The 21,603-nt window shown below is 40.5% G+C and overlaps 1 protein-coding gene across 3 annotated transcripts in view; it reads right to left on the bottom strand.

Annotated features, from left to right (window-relative positions):
* LOC137993453 (titin-like) overlaps window positions 1-19,292 on the bottom strand; it is a 31,384-nt gene extending 12,092 nt beyond the window's left edge. The window contains exons 1-9 of one of the 3 annotated variants that reach the window (XM_068839305.1): window positions 16,750-16,881; window positions 15,835-16,332; window positions 12,060-12,358; window positions 9,930-10,119; window positions 9,278-9,492; window positions 6,592-6,916; window positions 6,476-6,518; window positions 5,696-5,830; window positions 424-734 (exon numbers count right to left, since the gene is read on the bottom strand). In XM_068839305.1, the coding sequence (XP_068695406.1) occupies window positions 424-734; window positions 5,696-5,830; window positions 6,476-6,518; window positions 6,592-6,916; window positions 9,278-9,492; window positions 9,930-10,119; window positions 12,060-12,358; window positions 15,835-16,332; window positions 16,750-16,762 (2,029 nt within the window). In that variant the 5' untranslated portion in view covers window positions 16,763-16,881. Of the gene's footprint in view, window positions 1-423; window positions 735-5,695; window positions 5,831-6,475; window positions 6,519-6,591; window positions 6,917-9,277; window positions 9,493-9,929; window positions 10,120-12,059; window positions 12,359-15,834; window positions 16,333-16,749; window positions 16,882-19,130 lie in introns of those variants that run through there. The other 2 variants (XM_068839306.1, XM_068839307.1) reach the window with 2 other exon arrangements.
* Between the last annotated feature and the right edge of the window lie 2,311 nt (window positions 19,293-21,603).

The following is a 21,603-nucleotide window of genomic DNA, read 5'->3' as shown; positions in this document are numbered from 1 at the left end:
ATTAGAGGCTGTAAAGAGCCGTGCGGTGTCTGTCACGGTGGTCCGATGATCAAACAAATGAGCCAAATGGTCAGCGGTACAAAATGGAACGACTACTATGACTGCGGAACAGAGCCAGGGGAAAGCAGGCTTACTCTCTGGATAGGAAGGTAAAAATGGCGCAAGAGCCGCATTACTTCGTAGAACGAGCTCTGTATTTTATGCAATCTCTTTCTTTAGGTCTCATTCCACCTACATTGCTACTTGTTACGCGAGTGAATAAAGACTACTGAAAAAAAAATCAATGGAAAAACCAGCGAAGTTCTCCATTCCGTCTATCCTTGAGTTTCAATTCTTTAGTGCCTCAGCCTAGACACTATCAAGGGGTGGTATAATTTTAAATCTCTTCTTTTAAAACTTAAAATATTGCCTATCAACCCTCACCTTCCGCTCTATTTTCCTGCTCGTATACCATCTTTTCCACATCACATTCTTCCCCTATTCCATCTTCGTCTTGATCCACCTTCTCTGCGTAATCTTCATCTTCGCCTTCATCATCAGCATCATCATCATCGTCATCATCAAGTTCTTCTTTAGCAGCCTCCTCGGCAACTCCCTTTCTCTGAAGTGTAGGACTGTTGGGATCTATCCATACTAATCGAGTGAAGGCATCGCTGACAGTAAGGGAAGACGAAGGTTCTTCTTCATCAGGCCTAGGGACGATATTCTTGTTCTCATCGATCTGATCAACGTCACTGAGAGAAAGAGTGATATTAAGACGTGCATTATATCGTAACCAAAAATCTAACAATGTGGTCAGAATATTTAATATCTGAAATAAATCAAATAGGTTTATTTATATACCTGACTCGGTTGCGTCAAGGCAGCGAAACTTTTTTCACGAATTTCTTTCATTTGAATCAAGAGGAATATTTGCTGTTTTTAGTCAATGCATTTTGAGTATTTCCTCGGGAGGGCTTTCCATAAATGCGGAAAACTAATTTTTCTTCACTATCGTAATTATTGATTGGGTTTGGGGAGGGGTGCAAGTGACCTAATTCTCCAATAAAATCCGCGGAAAAACTCGAAATGAAAGGTTCACATTCTACGTCTACAAACTACCCAGGAACTAAATAAGTAGGGAAGCTGATTACGAGATTACCTTAAAATTCCATGCTGTACGCTCGCGTTTTACATGGAACCATAGTTAATCGAGGGACTGGAATCGATGTTGAATTTACGGTAACCCTGAACAATCCTTTGTTTTCGTTTCGCACGGGTTCGCAAATTAGTTGCGCGTAATTTAATCAAACGATTTGATTAGTTATCTTCTCGAAAAAAACTGAGTTTTTTGCAGGGTCAAGGCCAAGAAAACGGACAAGTTGTCGCATTTCATAACCATCTCCATGCATTAAATATGATGGAACTCGGCACCTGGTCATTTCACGTGCGCATATTTGCTGAGAACGTGAAAGAAATTAGACTTACAAACGCACGTGCACAGCACGTGCACAGCCATTGTCTTGCTTAATCAATGCTATTGACGGTTTTTGCTGACGTTCGCGCCATTTCTTAAAGGCCCTAGTAGGTGGTTTTCACGTTACGTCATCTCCGCCATGTTGGTGGACGAAAACAAAGGATCTCTCATTAGCTCCTCTTGTTCGTCCACCAGCAATTGCAGCATTTTTAACCGTGTCTCTTAGAGATTGGTTTGAAAACCAGCTATAGAGTATGTGCACGGCGGCCATATTGGAGGACCGAAACAAAAGAATGATATTCTTTTGGGGAATAAATGTTATTTTTATGCAAATATCTTCAATTGTTTTGGTCCTCCAACATGGCCGCCGTGCACATACTCTATAGGGAGGTTCAGAAAACGGCAACGTCGAGGAGAACTGGAACGGCACAATGATTGAAAACAATGGCTTTGCAGGCCCTGTTTCTGGTGAGACACAGGAAGTAGTTTCTCTAGGTTTTTGGATAACACGTTTTCGCCCATGAATTCACGATTATCCTGAATTTTTTGAATTTGCTTTGAATTCACTATTATCGTGAATTTTGGACACTCTGTCCCAGGACTTGTGGTAGCAAAGAAAATAAGGAAATATTAAATCATATCCGTGGATTGGATTTGAACCCGGAGTTTCTACTCTATCAGAACCGCTTCTTTTCGCTTTACCACTGAAGATCAAGACACCGCCTTTCTCAAAAAGCCATTTATTTACGTCTACCATGGAATAACGCCCCTGAAGAGTAATTAGGCCTAAGCTTTGATTTTAAAATGTTTAGCGTTATCGTGAAGTTTGGAAACCGACCTTTTGTAGTGTTTAATGTTGTTTGTTGGCTAATGATAATACAGCATTCAGCATTATGCTTTGAATTCACTATTATCGTGATTATCGTGATTATCGTGGGGTGCAGGGATGGCTCAGTGGTGACAGCACTCGCCTCCCACCAATGTGGCCCGGGTTCGATTCCCGGACTCGGCGTCATACGTGGGTTGAGTTTGTTGGTTCTCTACTCTGCACCGAGAGGTTTTCTCCGGGCACTCCGGTTTCCCCTCTCCTCAAAAACCAACATTTGATTTGATTTACTTTCATTGTTCATTTCAGTTTACAGTGTCCCCAATTAGCGCTCCAGCGCTAGAACGACTAGACACTTAAATAAAGTTCCTTTCCTTTCTTTTCCTATTATCAAATAGTTTTTAAAATATTGTCCCTGAGCATCTAGCGGTGTGGTGGTCGAGTGGTTAGGTGCCGGGTTAATCAAGAGTCCCAGGTTCGAGCCCTTTTGTCCATACACTTGTCCATAAACAAATATCACCATTCCCCATAATCCGTATCAAGCTTTCAGTCTTCTAAATTCACGATAATAGCGAATTCAAAGCACATTAACAATTCAGGATATCGCGAATTTAAGGGCGAGAACGGGTTGTCTTGGAAAAAGTGTCCCACTGGTCAGCGGACTTGAAAATGTCATGTGATTTAATGCAGAAAACTGCATAACAAGACATTGTCGAGCCTTCTCACTGACCAGTAGGAGCCGTCTATATGTGGTATTCATGGGAGACTGTATATGTACAAATAAACGCGCAAAAGTACACTAATAACTAAACACAAACAAACAAGAAATGATAAAATAAATAAATAAATGAACAGTTCAATGATGAGTTCAAATGTGGAGTTTGTTGTCCATAGTCGAATTAGAGATTAACACTGCAGAATGTTAAAACTGTCACAAGAGATTAAAACGACGGCGAAATGTTTAAAAGCGACAATAATCGGTGTTCTTCAATCCGCAAGTTTCATTATGCATTACTATTAGTCATAATTAGCGAGAGTGCGGAAGCCGTAGCGATTAGATTTGTGGTTATGATTCCCATATATCTTTATCAAATAAACTTATAAAAGTCATTTACTCTTATCGCTAATGACCGGTAAGCTCCCGCTGTGTTTATTAATGCCCCGTTCGTTATTGATTTTGCGGTTTTAAAACGAAGCGAGACTGAAGTAAGATTGAGTTGTAAATAAATTAAAGTTGCACCCATTGTTATTTCGTTTTCTTGTCAGTCAACTGGAAGGTTTAGTTAAAATCGATTTAAAAAGTGCTTTATACCAAAAAATTAAGCGCAGGTTCTTTTATATTTTAAAGGCGTTGGTCAGAGTGCGTTAACAAGAGAGCAAAATCCAGAATTTTGTTGAAAATTACTTGTAGCAATTCCACTTATGTACAGAAATTTGTTCCAAACTTTGGAAGGCAGACTTGGTTTGAAGGCCTAAGCTTCTAACATTGGTGATAAATTGGTTACAAAAAAGAAATTCAAGGGAATTTTTAGTTTCTTCTTAAGTCCACGCAGCAATCATATTTGGCTTGTTCTCGTTCCCAGGGGACATTCATTGATGGAGAAAATCCCTCCAGGAACGAAGTGACATGGAAGTCGCTATAGTGCTGTATAATTTTCATTTACGTGATTAGAGGCCATGTTTTTTTAAGTATCGAGTTTAATTCCCAGAAGAGAAGTTTCGTACACCAAAAGAACAGGCGGTTCTATGTCTACGGAGACCAACATTGCCGCGACCGGTTAGAGTACAGTTGAAGTGAAAAAGAAGGATAGCTAAGCTTTAAAGTATAATTTAGGAAGCGAATCATATATATTCCTTCTTATCTGAAAGTTTATGCATTACTTTTTTTACAATATCATTGCCGTGAAAAGAGAATCAAGCAACGCAATTTTACCCCGTCTGATAGCAAAATGAAGGAACAGGCCCATGCTAACAGAATTCACTGACTATTTCATCAAAGATACTGACATCCTGTGAGTGATTCAGTGTACCCGACATTGAATTCACTGACAACAAGAACTAAGCTTCCCTCTCCTTTCAACCATTTCCTTGCTGGACGTGAACTTTGCCCTTCTGGCGCAACCACGAAACGAGCAACCGAAGAAAATTTTCAGCACCGACTGAAACGACGCAACAGGCAATGCGAGTGGCAAAGCAAGTTTTAGATGCACGAAACGAAGGAAACTTCTGCTTTGGATGCTCTTCCTCTCAGCAAAAGCAGACTGGTGGGGCCCAGGCCATTGAACTAGGTCCACGTGACAATCAATGTCCCGCCATACTACTGGGACTGGAATTGTCCAAATAGTGCATAATCGAGCATTATGAATGGAAGGACGTTTTTTCCTCCGATGGCGACTCGGGAATACTCGGAAAAATCCGAGTGCTCATTTGTAAGAGTCGAACCTACGACCTTCCGATTACTAGTTCGGATGCTCTACCACTGAGCTATAGGGGATGATCGGAAAAATCCGAGTTCTCCTTTGCAGGAGTCGAACCTACGACCTTCCGAGTACTAGTTCGGATGCTCTATCACTGAGCTATAGGGGATGATCGGAAAAATCCGAGTGTTCCTTTGCAGGAGTCTAACCTTCGACCTTCCGATTACTAGTTCAGATGCTCTACCACTGAGCTATAGGGGATGATCGGAAAATTCGGAGTATTCCTTTGCAGGAGTCGAACCTCCGACCTTCCGATTACTAGTTCGGATGCTCTACCACTGAGCTACGGGGGATGATCGGAAAAATCCGAGTGTTCCTTTGCAGGAGTCGAACCGACGACCTTCCGACTACTAGTTCGGATGCTCTACCACTGAGCTACAGGGGATGATCGGAAAAATCCGAGTGTTCCTTTGCAGGAGTCGAACCGACGACCTTCCGATTACTAGTTCGGATGCTCTACCACTGAGCTATACGACACTCGCTGGAGCTTGGATCATGTCACACAATTGTCCCGTTACACTGCGGGAATTGGAATTGTGTTAATTAATGGTGCACTTTCGCAATTGCAGTGAACATAAATGTACCTCGGTTAATAAATAATGAGACGTATTTTCTTGAAGATGAATCGAAGACACTCGGAAAAAAATCCGAGAGCTCCTGGATGATGGGCTATCTATCAGTGTATCTTTCTTAAAAAATCTGCGGCTGACCATAACAAAAGCTACCTGCCTCCTTATAATTTGTATCTTTGGTGTTTGGTTACGTTTCCCTCTGATCCGACAAAAAAATTGTCCTATATGGTTTCTGCTCTTCAAATTCAAGGCCATCATTTTTTAGGTGACAGCGATATTTCGGCGACCGCTCTGCTTTTGCTCTCGTGTCAACGTATTCAGAATGGAAGCAAAGTTTGAAAACGGCGAGCGTTCAGCATCATACCTCCAGCTTAAACTGGCAGCCGCAGTTAGGGGAGGGGAAAGAGAGCAGCTGTTTCGACACCTGTCCAGATCTTCTAATAATCGGTTTAACAGAAACTTTGCCCGGGTTAGTCCATTCCTTCGAGGTGCTTGATAACTAAAGTGGCGACACAAATCAACATGTTAATCCACTACTACGCACATTGACCAGTGGGGCAAAGCAGACCACGTCCTAAACAATTAGGGGTAGAAAGTTTTCTCAATTATGGATAATTCACTATCCGTCCTCATCCTTAATCACAGCTTCATCTAACCACCTGTGTCTCCTGATTCTGTCGTCACATTAGCATCATAACGTTCCTGAATTTCCAAATGAAAAACAAAGCCTCAAATTTCATTCGCATTATGTGAATCTCTGCTATAAGGAACAAAGAGAAAGCGAACTTAAGGCTAAGTTTTGAAACATACTCTTTAGAGACAGGGTAATTTGCTTTATTTAACACGAGTTAGCAACAGAGCGAAACGAACACATAAAATATTGGCAAAGAATCTCTACACTCGAACCATAAACTACATCTTTTTTTCCTTTTGACATCAAACCAACATTTTACATACGAACCTCAAAGAAAAATGTCAAGGTCACACGAAGAATGTTTTGAAATAAAGGGAAAAAAAAAAAATCAAAATGAAAGTGCATTCTAAACGTGATTTGCTGTGCAGTTTACCACATTGAAATGATGCAGTGAAAAATTATTTCATTTGAAATGTCTGACATTGCTCAATCGCAAATGTGTTGCATTACCTTGCCTTTGTGACGTCGCCATCGCAAATTAGGGCCGGTGCTTCTGAAAAAAAGGAACGGAGGGTTTATCGTTTAACGTCCCTTTACTATTATCAGCAAATAGAAAGATATACTACCTTCGTGTTCCCAGCTTAAAACGCTGTTAGTTGACTTGCTGTCGGTTCGGAATCGATACTTGTATTCAACTTGGAAGATCATTGGCTCACAGCTGCCTCTCTCGTGTCCTCTGCGCTTTACATTTTGCACAAACAGCCCGTCTATGTTCCCCACGGGTTCATACCTCGCTACCACAACTGTCACACCCTCTGGTCCGGTGGCTTTGCCCACACCGAACTTTCGACTGCTCATCCAGACCAGCTGGCTGAAGTCGAGAGTCTCGGTGCTGAAGCCCGGACTGTCAAAATTGTAACATAGGATCTGCTTGTACCAAAGTTCGGATACCTGTGGAAAGAAAGTAACCAGAGATCAATAAATTATGGAGGCTTTTTTTCAGGCGTCAAACATCGTGAGGTTTCCTGATCGCCAATTTATCTCGCCTCGTGGTTTAAATCCTGCTGAAACGCTCCTGCTCGTTTATTAAACAGTACTTCAAAAAACGTTTTCATTTATGAGCCTAACAGCCTATCAGAGCAAAGATAAAACGTCACATGCATGAGCTTTAAACCCGATTATAAAACTCATTAATAATTCATGATGGGAAAACAAAAGAAATGTTTTATTAATCAATATCTGTATTTCTGATACAGCTTTCTCTTCATTTACATAAATGTTTCTTTCAATTTTCACGGTTAAAATGTCTAAAATACCTAGTGTACATTAACACTTAAATGCTGACATTTCATAAGCACAATACAATATTCGCGCCCGTATTGTATCGGATATAAAATGTCTCGCCTTCGGCTCGACATTGTATATCCGATACAATACGGTCGCTCATATTGTATTTAGTAGCAAAACACTCCTGCTCGATTGTCAAACAGTACATCAACCACCTTTAACAGGACCACTCCCCATAGGGGCTTTTCAGGACCAATGAAACACAATCGACGAAACGACAGAACAGAACAACAACAACAACAACAACAATTGTTAAGAATCCCAACTGGTCGGTTGTAAACCTGTTGGCTACTTACAACTGCAGCCGAGACATTGAACCAGGAACTACCAAGAACCAATTCAAAGAGTGGTTAGAACCCAGGAATTCCGGATATCAAGGAAAGCGTCCCTTCGGTGAACAGTTATGAAACGGAAAACTGTTTCCTTCGAACAAGCCGTATACCCTGTTGAAGGCCTCACTATGTGGAAAACGAGTAAAAGTCCCATGTTACGATAATATCCGCTTTGAAGACGACTTTTTCTTTATCCATTTCGTTTTTCCAACCTTATGGTCTCAGCGTCTGCGTAATGTTAGTAACATTTATACTGGTGCTAACTTTCATGACCACTTCTTTCTCGGAGAGTCTTTACTTGGCCAGTTAGCAACACTATTAGCTATAAGCAAGGTCCATTATGGCTCTTGCTATCAGACTACAGTGTCAAGTGCTGTATATAACCATATCTTCCATCTGAGCGTTAGCCTTAGTAAGTGGACGCGGGCTAACATAACGACAGAGAAAACTCATGACTGAGATCGGGACCTCCGCATCACGACCTCCCACGACCTCCGGATTAAATCACCGTTTCTCTAACGACTGAGCACAAGTTCAGACGGGAGCAGGCCGAGGAAATTTGAGGAAGGATTACGTTTTTGCAAACGTTGGCCGTGTAGCACTTATCAACCTAGCACTTCACATTACACTCTAATCAGTTAAGTCCGAGGAAGTTTGAGAGGTCAGTTCTTTTCGTTTTCTCGACCATCTGAGAGCCTGGAACAGGCTATTTTCATATCATATCATATATCATATGTCTTTATTTACCCTCGGATTTTTAGAGTAGCTTGGTGTAGCTAATATCTCCGAGCATTTACCCTCCCAACCATGATACATCACAGATGGCAGACCACAACAACGGGAACTACATGCCCTACTCTTTGCTACATGTGTGCGGGTTCTTTTACGTCCCACAGAATTATGAACATTGAAGGGTTGTGAGACGGGACCTCCGGCTTATCGTCCTTATCCGAGAAGACTAGAGAGTCTAACCATTTGCAGATGTAATTACAAAGGCAGCACTTTCTCCTCAGTTATTTAAAGACCCTGAGTGTTGGTCGGCCGGATTTTCTTCAAACGTGTGCCGTGTAGCACTTTTGTTTCAATAGTATAAACTATCTGATCGAAACTTAAAGTCCTGTGTATACCCATGTAATTCATCTAACCGTTAAACGGACCTACACAAGGCCAAAAAATTCTGACCAAGGTGGGAGTTGAACCCAATTGTTCGGGAGTCTTCACACGGCCTGTAATCATGTCATCTTCCCGAATAAATGACTCAAGAAGCAATACAAATTTGAAGTTCCTAATCTCTTCTGTTTCGGTTCTTTTCTGTACAATGCCAAAGCGATACGCCAAGCCTTGGCCTCGAAGAGATCTATTTTAGCGTTCATACTAATGAACACTAATGAGTAAGTTTCAAGTCTTGTAGCGCTGGGGCATTAATTGGGGACAATGAATGTTGAAATCAAATGAACTCATTTAAGTCAAGTCCGAGAAAAACCTCTCGGACAAGAGTAGAGAGCCAACAAACTCAACCCACATACGACGACGGGTCTGAGAATCGAACCCAGTCCAAACTGGTAGTAGAAGGGGAATGCTCACACCACTGTTACAGCCCTGTTTCCACTATTGTTTCAAGCCAAAAGTTTACCTTAATTCCGCTAACATGCTTGCTCTCCAGAACCGCTACACTTATGCCAATCCTTGAGTTATCCAAGCCTTCAGTTGCACCTGTCACCAAAAGTCGTTCAGCCCAATATTGAGCTTCGTCTGTAAGAGCATTGTTCAGGACCAGGGGTGGGGACCCATGGCGCGCTCTGAAGTAGTTGTGTGTTACCAGACATTCCAAGCGAAATCCCTCAAGATCTGTTTCAGTAAAGAAAATGATTGAAACACTAATCAACTCGTATGTCGAAAATTTTCTCCTAAAACAACCCATGTTTGCCTCTATTGCTCGATACTAGCTTGATAAGTGTAAGTTCCGATTTCCTTTCTCTTTTTGCGATTTAGAGCGGTTTGTTCCGAATGGTAGAGCTAAAAATTAGATAACCCAGAGCATGCAGAAAGAAAACGAGGGTTACACGAGGGTTTAACGTGGTCTGTTCTCTGTGCCCTTTGACTACGTGTTAATTCAAAGTCTTTGTGAAAGTCTGGCTAAGCAAACTTGAAAGTTTCAAATTCTTGCGTTGGCAAAAACTGGTTCCCAACAATCAGATATTTTCCAAGTCAACAAGCTTGTATGACATTTCACTCAAATTTGAGCGCCTTCGTTGATTAGTTACCTCAACTTATCTATCATTTACCAGGAGGAGGTGGTATAAAGCTTTTTGGTCCCTTGCTGTTTCTCTTTCTTACAGCTGATCCCATGCGGAGAACATTGTTAGAAAATGATCCTTCCACATTCCCTGGAGGCTCATAAAATGCAACAACCACGCAAAGATCTCCTTCCATCGCTCTACCAACTCCAAGGTTCTCCGAAGCGACCCAAATGACCTAACAAAAATAAAACAACACATTCAAGTCTTAAATTGTTGGAGTGGTTGGCATAAACAGAGTGTGCTGATCTTATCCAGTTATACATGGGTTTATATTTTCAAACTGACTGCATGGGTAGCCTGAGTCTTGCAGAGAAATAAGGGAGTTTAAGATCTACGACGGCGACGGTCGACGAAAACGTCACCTCAAAATACAACATGACTCTATCACAAGTCTTTCGCGATTATTCAGTCTCGTTCACGTCCTATAATATGAGCAAAGTATCCTAAAAATAAATTGGTACGAGCGTTTGCACAGTGAAAATAGAGAATGAAAGATTCTCTGTCGCATGCTTACGTTGTCGTCAAAACGTCAAATTTAGGGAGCTGAAGATTTTACGACGGCGACGGCAACAACAATGGCACAAAACAATGACATCACTGGTTAAAAGAGCATAAATTGGTTTGATAATTTGTATTCGTTTTTGCATCCAGCCAAGCATGGTGTTCTTTTTATTTTGAAAAATGTTCTTTTTAAAGACATAAACGATACTGAAATACCCATAACTTTTTCAAAAGAGATGATTTAAAAAAATCAATGCTTAGCTATATTCTGTATTTGGGGATGAAACGTGCCATGTAAAAAAAAATTTAATTCAATTTAAAACCGCCGGAAATTTAGCTTTTTTCTCAAACCGAAAGTCAGTTCATTTACGCATGCGCAGTTGATCTGAGAACGAGCGCGAGGAAGGGCGAGGAAAAATCTTCGATGGAAACAACAGTTTGTGTGGTGACTTTTGCTTGTGAGTGGGTTTTCTTGTCAGCTCATGGTATGATGACGTCAGTTACCGGAAGATTTTGTTTTGTGGCGTTGTCGTAGTCGTAACCGTCGTAGTCGTAACCGTCGTCGTTTCGTTCTTATGTATAGGGAGCTTAAGCAGGCGCGTTTTTGAGACGCGGACGGCAACCGGAAGTGAGCTGTTTTCCCTTTTAACTTGTCTTCACACAACCACACTTACATTGCTAAGTATCTTTGCTCCATTAGAGATGATTAGTATAAAAATCTGGGAGACACCACTGCCCTGGCACGCGAAATGTTCTCTTCCGGTCGCCGTCCGCCTCTCAAAAACGCGCGTGCTTAAGCTCCCTTATAAATAAGGAAACCACTTCGGCTACGGCGACGAAGACGTCACTTCAAACTGTGAGTTTAAGCTAGTATTTCACGATAATTCTATCTTGTTTATGTCGTACAATATGGGCGAAATATCCTACAACCGGATTTGGTACGTACGGATTTGAAGTAAAGAGAGAGAAGGAAAGATTCACTATTCTCCATATTACGCTTTGTCTTGTGCTGTTTTGGTTGAGGGAAGCAGACACTAACGTGCACACGAAAAACAAGAACACAGGGAAAATAAAAGCTAGGTATGTGCCTTGACATGACGCAGAGGCTGAGAGTTAACGACTTACGTTTGTTGGTGTAGGATAAAGCCTGGTTTTGATATGATCTGCAACGGTCTGGAAACATCTGTCCCCGGCATATGCGGCTCACGGTCTGGATGATCGGGAAAGTTGAATCTAGTTCTACTTTCCCAACCATTACGACGCTTCCGACTAAGACAATTTTTAATGGAAAAGTGTGTCTGAGATGATCTGTGTCCTTTCGGGGATACACTATTGTTCGCCTTGAAACACGTCAAATCAGACTTGAAGTAAGTGCGCTCCTTTTTCTCCTCGCTTCGCAGAAAATTAGTGGTATGCTTGTCTGCGATCGGTTCAGATTTAAATCATTTAACATTTGCCTCGTGTGTTACGATCGTCTGCGGTAAGACCGACGCAGACAGCTTCTGATGGTCGCAGATCGTTGCAGATCATATGGAAACCAGGCTTAAGAACTTACTCTGATACGGCAGTGAAATTCAACGTCAAACAAAATTACTAGAATCAACCAAACTTTACCTGTGTGAAATTTGAGGTGTCTTCGCTGTATCCATGACAGTCAAAATCATAATTTTCTATTTCTTCATACCACATGTCAACAGCTTCGCGCCCAGTTAATTCGCCACCTGTCATTCCAGCTAAATTTTCACCAACAGTGTCATCGTCATTATGTCGAAGTTCCCCAATTCGCGCCAAATTCTCGGCCCACTGCTGCGCCTCCCATGCCAACTCCGCTGACCAGTGTAAAGGAGCCGCGCCGTGTCTGATTCTGTATTCATTGTGCACAGAGAGGCATTCTTCGTGAAATTCTTTTAGGCCTGTAAAATTAGAACAAACAAAAACATCCATGATAAGCGTTTTTAAAATATTTAATCGGCATACATTTAGCAACACTTAAATTGACCAATGGCCATATTTATACTAGAGGACGTCTAAGACGTCCGGGCGCATTAAACGTCTGGCAGTAAGTGCGAATAATATAAATGCGGAGCGCACGTAACTTCGACGGCTAGAAATCAAATTCACAATTTTCTTCAAAAGATAATCACCAAAGAGACTGTGTGCACTTCATTGCTAAGTGCGTCCCAGTTTAGTGCGTCTGTTAAGACGTTAAGACGCCTATTAAGTGCGTCGTTTGATTCGTCTGTCGTTTAATGCGTTCACTTTATTTCTCGTATTTATACAAGTCGTCTAAGACGTCTAAGATGTCTTAGACGTCTTAGAATTCCTCTGGTATAAATACGGCCAATATCACAGCAAACGCACGAGCACAAATTTCAACTGAGTTCAATGACCACACACACGTTTTACAGTAATTAACGATCCCTTCCAGTTGAAATAAATTGAGCCATTCCGTAAATTGCTTCAAACTACAGAAAAAACCCACGCAAGCTATGTGCAGGCATACGATCTTAACCACGTACAAGATGAGAACTTCAAACAACGCAGACAAACCCAATTTGGACCGTGTTTAGTAATCAAAATCAACACAAAACAAATAAGCAAAATTCGATTCGCACTTCTTCCGCTACAAGAACGACATTAATACCCTGCTTGCACTGAATCGGTCAAATGATTGAAAAACAAATCTCTTCGAGACACGACTTTTCAGGGAAAAAAGACGCATATTTGATTTTCTATGAAACTATGACCTCCAACACCTTTTAATATGCTCCTATGAAGATAGGATCATACAGTTTGTCATGGCGGCGGGAAATTGTTTTCTTCCAATCAATGCATTCGTATCGGTGGAGAAGCCGACTGGAAAGATAGCGGACGATCTCGCTTACACTGAGTTGATAAGAACCGCAAGGGATATATGCAACTATCTGACGGGAAAACACCAAAAAGTAAGGCCATGTCGGGTGATTACGGATAGACAATTTAGATGGGTCTCGTCAAGGCAAAGAGAGCTTAGGTTATTTGACATCTTCAGAACATGAAAGACACTTTTTTGTGAGTGGAAGTAAATAGTAATCAGAGTTTCGGCCGTGAGTTTACAAGTATGCAAACGACAGCGAAATCCTGTTCATCATATGCTCTTTCAACATGAAAACTTACTGCTTGAGACCTTAGAAGTAGCCACAACGCTTCAAGTGTATTGTCGGCTAACTAGAGATTCCGACAACGGCCTCGATTTCTACCGCGAAAAAAAAACGCCGATTTTTAGGCGAGATGTCAAACCATACTTACTCCGGAAAAAGATCGAAAAAGCTACTTACGAAAAGACTGAAAAAAATGGCCGGAGACAGTTTTATTTTAATTAACGACTACTTTTTTAACCTGCCAAACATTATGAAACAAGTGCATCGTTTCAGAAATTAAATTTCAAGTTGACAGATTGCTTAATGTGGAAACTGAAACAACTTCAAGGAAAATGATAACACTCTCAAAGTAAAATTGTCGAGTTATTTGGTTCTGAGAGCCTCGGGCCCAACTTTGGATACTGTGCTTTATTGCAAAATTTTACATTATCATGATTTTTTTTCACAACTTTCATATCTTGTTTCATGTTACACAACAAGCGAGTTTTTAGCGGTTGGTGACCACCTTTTCGCCATTTCGAAAATGAATAAAACAAGTTGTTTTTAATCTGGACATTTCATCACTATCTATATAACTAGTGCATCTAACAGATAGTATTTCAGCGGTACATGTCGTTGAAAATGACAACATTTATCATTGATAACCATAGCAACAGTGTATTCAAGTCAGTGGGACTTATTTTAGTTTGTTGAAGAGATGAAAGTATCATTTAACCCAGACCACCCCCTTTTCCAGACCGTGATGAAGTGGAGAAAATTTAAACGGAAAGAAAATACAAAACTCCAGTTGATAAGCCACTGACCTGAAATTCGATGTAAAAAGGAGAAAGCAACGCACTACAAACTCCCCTTGCACCAGATCGCGGGAAAAATCCTTCAGATGCCTAAATTGCTAATTTTGATGTAAACAAGTTTCGGACCAAATTCAGGCATATTCTTGCGCCAAAACAACAAGATTCATTTCCCCGGACAGAAACTGAGACTTTTTAAAGTCCGAAGCCCTGTTTGGTCGTCCAATTTTTTTTTTTTAATCCGTAGATTTTGTTTTTTTTTCTTTGTCACAGTCGCTAATTAGTCCTGCGATAAATACACTTCGCTATATACAAAAGAGAGCCTCATAAACCAATTTTGTTTTCTTAGCGGAGCAACAGGTGCCGAGAAAAATGCTCAGATCGACAATAAACGTAAATGTTTGATGAAAGGGAGCATCGAAACCATTGACTTCGTATCATTTGTTCACAACTGAATAACTGAACAATTCTAATTCGAGTGTTTTGAAAGGCCGATTTAGAAAAAAATCGTCCAAAACAAATGTAAAAAGAATAGATAAACTTTATTTTTTGACAGTTTTCACACTTACCACCATACCGAGAAAATACATTGTTTTTTGTCTCCCAAATCGGTTTGAATAAAACATGATTACTTCCCAGAAGAACGCAAGCTGCAGTTTTTTCGGTTGTAATGCAAATTGGATTAAAAGCCTTTTTGAATAAATCACGTGAATGAAAACAAAATTTTAATTTCCGCGCAGGAAAACACAAGGCAGACGACAATTTTGCAAATATTTACCCTCCCCATGAAAATTGTTGATCCACATTTTGATTGTGAGTACACGAAACCTTTTGACAGGCTAATGTTTTTCATTTTCAAGTGAATCGACCTAACCACACTTACTGTTGTTAAATGAAAAAATTCAACAAATTCTTTAATCGAAAACATCAGCAGACTGATTCTTTTTCAACGAAAATGGGATACACGTCTTGCTTCCTTGAAGGTGTTTTATTCGTAATAATAGCAAGTGATCCAAAAGTTGTTCGACATTACAAAATCAGTTTACAGTTTTCCTTTGACCCTGTTCCCTCTTCTACCACATTTAGAAATCGCTTCTAATGAGCCAAGCGATTTAACCTTTTATATCAACAAAGTTCTATGACGAACTCCACAAAACATCAAAAACAAAAAAGTAAATCGACGGTAGCTGTCAAATGAAGTATCTTTGACTTCCTTACTCCATCGTAAACACAATAATGCGTGCAATTATTTTAGGTAAGAAAAGCTGTGAATAAAATGCAGATAAGGACGAAAAGCATTGGTCGCCACAATGAAAGGGTAAACTTACCAACTCTTTGACTTGCTTACTCCATCGTAAACACAATAATGCGTGCAATTATTTTACGAAAGAAAAGCTATGAATAAAATGCAAATAAGGACGAAAAGCAGTGGTCGCCACAATGAAAGAGTAAACTCACCAACATAAAGTCTACTCCATCGTGTGTCGTATGCCAGAGGCTGCGCGCCATCTCGCGTGCTTCTCGGGATCTTGACGTTTCTCGCCACATCTTTCTTGCTCAAAGGTGGAAAGTACCGCGCAACTATAATTTGCTTTCCGTTCTCAGTGACAGCCGCTCCCGCGCCCAACTCGCGTGTTCCCTGCCATATCACCTGACAGAATGAGCGCGTTCTCGAAGTCACGCGTGTAGAGCCGTAGTCAAAATATTGTCCTTCTTCGTACCAAATCCGTGTCACTTTCTGCCCGTTGAGTTCCGAGCCCCATAGACAAGCAAGATTCTCACCGAAGCCTTTCACGGAGCTGTATCTTAGCGATCCAGTAGTGGTACTCGCGAGTTGCTCGGCCCAATTCTGCGCGCTCTCGGCGAGTCTCGCGGACCAGCATAAAGGCGGTGTTCCGTGAGACGCACGGTAAAAGTTGTGGGCAGCTACGCATTCATTGCGAAAGCGCTGCAAGTCTGTGAATAAAACAAAAATATGTGGTCAGGTGATGCACGTTTTTCTCACTGGTCGACAAAAATGAAGGAAGACAGCGATAGCAATTCATACAAAACACTGAATCGTTATGGGCTCCCATCACCGCTAGTTTTCTGAGCCATTCATTCGGGTAAATTCGCTGTATAAACCTGATTCGGCGTCAAACTAAACTCTCTTTCGATAACCCCTCGACTCACGCTTTCGAATGGTCAAAAATCAGATTGTTTAGTACGAGTATGATTTCGAATCGGTGTCAAATGCCAACATAGTTCCCTATAAAGAACTGATGAACTGACAATCTCCTGAATTTTTCGACTGTTCCGCGCGCGCGACATTCTCGTCGAGTCTGGAGCGACGAACAAATACAATCACAAAGTGGCAATCAACAGTCAACTTACCGCTTTTTTCCATTACGGAACGGCATAAGGACGGCAAAAATTCCGCGATCTGAATTTCGATTTATCAGACCTGTCTCACTCAAATTTCAACATATTCAATTCATGAAATTCGGCCGATGTTGACTGGCAGGTGGCCAATAATCACGTGACCTGCAAAGCAAGTCATTATGCGCGTCCTATCCGCTCCTCTCTGTCTCAAAACACAGTCTTAATGTAAAAGAGTTTATAGTGCCACATATAAATTCGTTCAACACGACTAAAGCGGAAAAGTTAGAAATGCAAATGAGGTAACGAACGCGGGGGAGTTCTCGAGGTGTAGGTTTGACAAAATTAGTCCAACAATCACCGGTTTCGATTCAAAATTTAACATACAGACGGATTCAATTGAGGCTTAAGTTTTTCTAGTATTTTGCTATTAGATTTTAATATATTTTACGAGGAAAATTATTTTTAGTTTACTGGAACCTTTAAGCGAACAGTTTTCACTCTTAGGTGCAGTCTATCTTTTTCATCACTCCTGTAAACAAAGACGTGGAAATTTGTGAAATCTCGCAAGAAATTTGAATATTATTCAAGTTTAACTGACGATTTTTAAACGCATACATATCTACTATCACCAGGACACCAAATTGTGGGCTCAAAAGTTCCACGATATTTCAATACAAAAATGATTTATGGCCTTGACAGTGGGGGAGAACTTTCAGTTATATTCCTTTTTATTTCATAATATTTTTCGTGTGGCGATTTAGATCAACACACCGCTTACGAGTCACACCCAAATAACTGAATTTTTTATACTTTAAGGGTTTTACCTATCGGCTGCAGTGGTTTTGAAAAGCAGTTCACGAAATAATTGATCAGAAAGTGAGCTGGAATTAGTGTGGAAAGAAGAAAAATCTATTTTGTGAGGGAAGCACTTAACGTTTAATATTCAAGATGGATCAACATTTAATAGAAACTACGAACATTGGATCTATATAGAAACGTTTCATTTTTCCAAAATAACGTTTTTTTTTTCTCGAAATCAGAGGCAATCCAGCTAGAATGTTTACATCAAACGCAACTGGACCAGAAAAAGAAAAAAAGGAAAATTGAACGCTTAACACATATTCCTGCAAAAGTTTCGCTTTTCAAGTGTTCGAGGTCGCAATCGTATACCTTTCAGCGAAAACAAACAGCTCTTCACAATGTAAATACAAAACTCCCCAAAAACAAAAAACTACATACAGAAAACTAGAGTATGTGGCATAAATTATTAAACGACTCCGGTGAGTTTAGTAGGAAAAAAATATCCCTTAGAGACTACATAGTTCGCATTTTTATGAGCTGTTTTCGAAGTAATTTCAATTAACCTGTTGTCAAGGGATCTTTCAGTAGCACACTACAGTTCACATGAAAACCACTTCAAAGCGCGTCAAGCTAATTTTGCTTGTTACCGCTTGAAAGTCGAACTCATTCTCCTTTGACACTATTTATCTTGTTCATTTGTAGGCTAATGCTAAAATTAAAACATAGGAACAAGCTTTGAAACAACCTAAAGAATACAATGATGGAAAGTGGGAACGCAAAGCTTGAAGTTGGACCAGTTTTCAATAAAATACCGTTCTCGTTTGGATGAAGCATTGAACATAGGCATTGGCCGTTTTTATACTAGAGACGCATAATCCGTCCAGACGAATCATGCGTCTCTTATGTTATCCGTCTGGTGTAAAGACGGGACGAACTATATGAGATGCATAATTCGTCTTGGACGAAATTGGGCAAAGATTTTTTCTGCGTCTGTTAAATTCGTCTAGTATAAAGACGGGCACTAGACGCATAATGCGTCTGAACGAACTTTCAAGTTAAGTGCGTCTTCGAAGACGCACTAAAATAGATTCTTCGTCCAGACGCATAATGCGTCTTGTGGCCGTCTTTATACTAGATGAATTTAACAGACGCAGAAAAAATGTTTGCTCAAGTTCGTCCCAGACGAATTATGCGTCTCTAGTATAAAAACGGCCATTAACTTGCAGGGTGAGATTTTCGATTTCACACAAAAAAAAAATGCGTTAGACGATTATTAAAACAACCTTTCTGCGGTATTTGCTGAAGTTCTTAAAAAGACAAGGGTAAACACATTTATTCAAATTCGGATAGTAATAGATTTAATGCTAACACATTAGGCGGCCATTGTCATTTCTGCCATGAAAAGTTCAAGATTTCATGTTTAAAAGAGATAAGAGTGTTTAGGTTTATTAACCACTGTAGGAAGATAAACTTCATCACCTGCACGGCAAAGAATTCACATAAACTAAAAGAAACAAACTATAACAATTGAAGAGCGTTAAGGCTTAATGATTCCTTAATCAATTAATTAATAACATGAGCTCGAGACCTACCGGTGCCAACATGGCCTCGACGTAGTGCAAGTTTTTGCACCATTTTGACGACCCCTGAAACCGCATCAGAGAGACGTCGAACGCCACGTGCTAGTGTCCTCTAAGCCGCTCAAGCCTCAAACTGAGTCACAGAGCTCAGTTACCGGAGTTAGGTTGGTTTCGGCGAGCCTACAAAGGCGAAAAAACAGAGGGTAAGTTTTCAAAGCAGTGCTATGTGCAGGAGTAACGACTCATACACAGTAAACAACGGACCCTTAAGGATATCTTACGGCGGATGTTATTGAATTACTTACCTCAAAATTATTGTGCTAATAAGAGCAAACTGAATAACTTTAAAACCCACGTGAAAGTACCGTGAAGGACACCTGCACATGCATAGTCAGTGGTCGAAAAGACATCATCAGCATCGCTGGGGCGGCTTTCAATTGTACCGAGCAGGAGAATGGAAGTCGCTAAAACAAATTTAATCGCGGTAACCAATCACGACAAATCGGCAGAAGTAAAAATAAACTTACAGCGACGGCATAAAAAGCTGGTGTCATTCAGTTGGCGGAAAAATCGAACAAAGAAAAGATTGGTTCAAGTTACTTTAAACTGGTGACATCTGAGGAAAGAACGTATTGGTAGAAATACTAGTTGACTGCCGATAATTTTAGAAAGCATTGGAATGATGAGAGGATTGGAAAAAATGATGGGAGCATAGGAAATAAAACTATTTCGTTTACATGTTTAATGTAAACAAAACGTTCTGTGTTAATAGGAAATAGCTGTACAGTTCTTGCATAAAAATGGAGCCACATTCCCAGAGGACTGTGATGAATGACTGATGAAATTCATCAAAAAAAAAGGGGGGGGGGGGGGTGAAGCCCTTTCAATGAGGTACGACACGACCCATCAAAATGACCGTCTTGATTTAAGCTATGAGTGTGAAAGGACTCTTGTTTCATACTTCGCTAGATCATCGCTGATGACGGAAGACACCAGCACGTGTGACGACACTCGAGGTCTTCAATCGTAACATTGTAACATTCAATCTTCTTGATAAACGGTATAGCACCAAACCATGTGTGATTTTTTCAAAGTGATTGCAGCGTAAACCTAAATCTACCATACTCTTGGCAATCATCGTATAGGAACGTTTCCTTCGCAACAAGTGAACGTTGTTTACGAAAGCTTTGTCACCTTAATTTCAATCCCATCACAAATTACGTAGTGGCATGGTCTTGTTCTTCACCATAAGTATTATGTGGTAACTGCTTAGTGATTCATCAATGTTTTGGGACGTTTCCGCGAAAGAGGGCCTTTGGAAAGGAATTCGATTTTGGAGTGTCTGAAGTAATTATTACAGAAAAAAATATTTGTTCACCAAATAAATGTTCCATGCTCGTAATTGTTTCCTATTAAACTTTAAGCAGTAAATGTGTCCCACTTTCCAGTGAGAACAGCTGATCGCAATTAGATATTTCTACGACAGCCGTTCTTTGTAAGTGGTGCAGAAGCTGTTTTTGTCTCTTCAAGTTCACTGGAGGCATCGTTAAAGAAGAAGTCAAATTTCCCCACTTTCCTGTCACCCAATGTCCAACACTATTTGAAAACCTTAAGGCAACCCCTCATCTACGCTAGAAGCAGTTTCGCTACGAGTCAAACTATCCTTGTATTTTATTGGTTCGCTGCTGATAATAAACACTTGTGTGTGACCAAAATGCTAGACGGTGTCACGTCTCATTTTCTACCCACTGCAGTCCTAGCCTCTGGCAAAGAAGTGAGCAAAGCGGCTCTAGAGACCAATAATAATAATATTAAGACCAGAGTGGTTTAGTTCAAAGTACATTCGCTTGAAATCTTCAGATGACTTTGCCTAGAGGGGATGTGTACAGACGAACGCCTACGATTGGTCAAATCGAATTTCAGCAAGAAAATCCACGCAATTAATTACGGTAATGGTAAATGTGCTTTTATGATGCTGTTACGAACATCGACGACGTACCTGTTCGGAGGCAATCTTAACTCTTGAGTCCTAAAAGAAAATGCTGTGAGGCGATGGGAAATCTTATGCAAATTACAGGAAGCAAGAAAATGGGAACGTGACAGCAGCAAACGAATAAAAAACCCTTCCTCCTGTTGTACGCTTATTTCTTGTCAAGGTATTGCGAGATATGCGCGTGAGTGATGTGTCGGTCAAAGTTTAGCGTTTTTTTATTATATACAAAAACAGTGATATCTGAAAACGCTTTTCCAAAGTTAAAAAATATATATAAATATTCATGCATTGTCTTGGAAATGTAGAACTATGATTAACATACGAGTTTGGAAAGCACTTAAAAAGCTGGAGTTGCTTTCGGCTGTGCCTCGAGCTGCTATCGGGCTCTCTTGATCTCGTTCATCCTTTTCAGTCTACAAACGCACGCAAAAGCGTCTATAAAAACTTTGAAACGTAGACCTTAAAAACAGTTCTTTTAACTGAAAAATTGTT

This window comes from Montipora foliosa, chromosome 2 (assembly GCF_036669935.1).
Source record: "Montipora foliosa isolate CH-2021 chromosome 2, ASM3666993v2, whole genome shotgun sequence".
Lineage (NCBI taxonomy): Eukaryota > Metazoa > Cnidaria > Anthozoa > Scleractinia > Acroporidae > Montipora > Montipora foliosa.
This window is presented reverse-complemented; position numbering and strand designations above follow the sequence as displayed.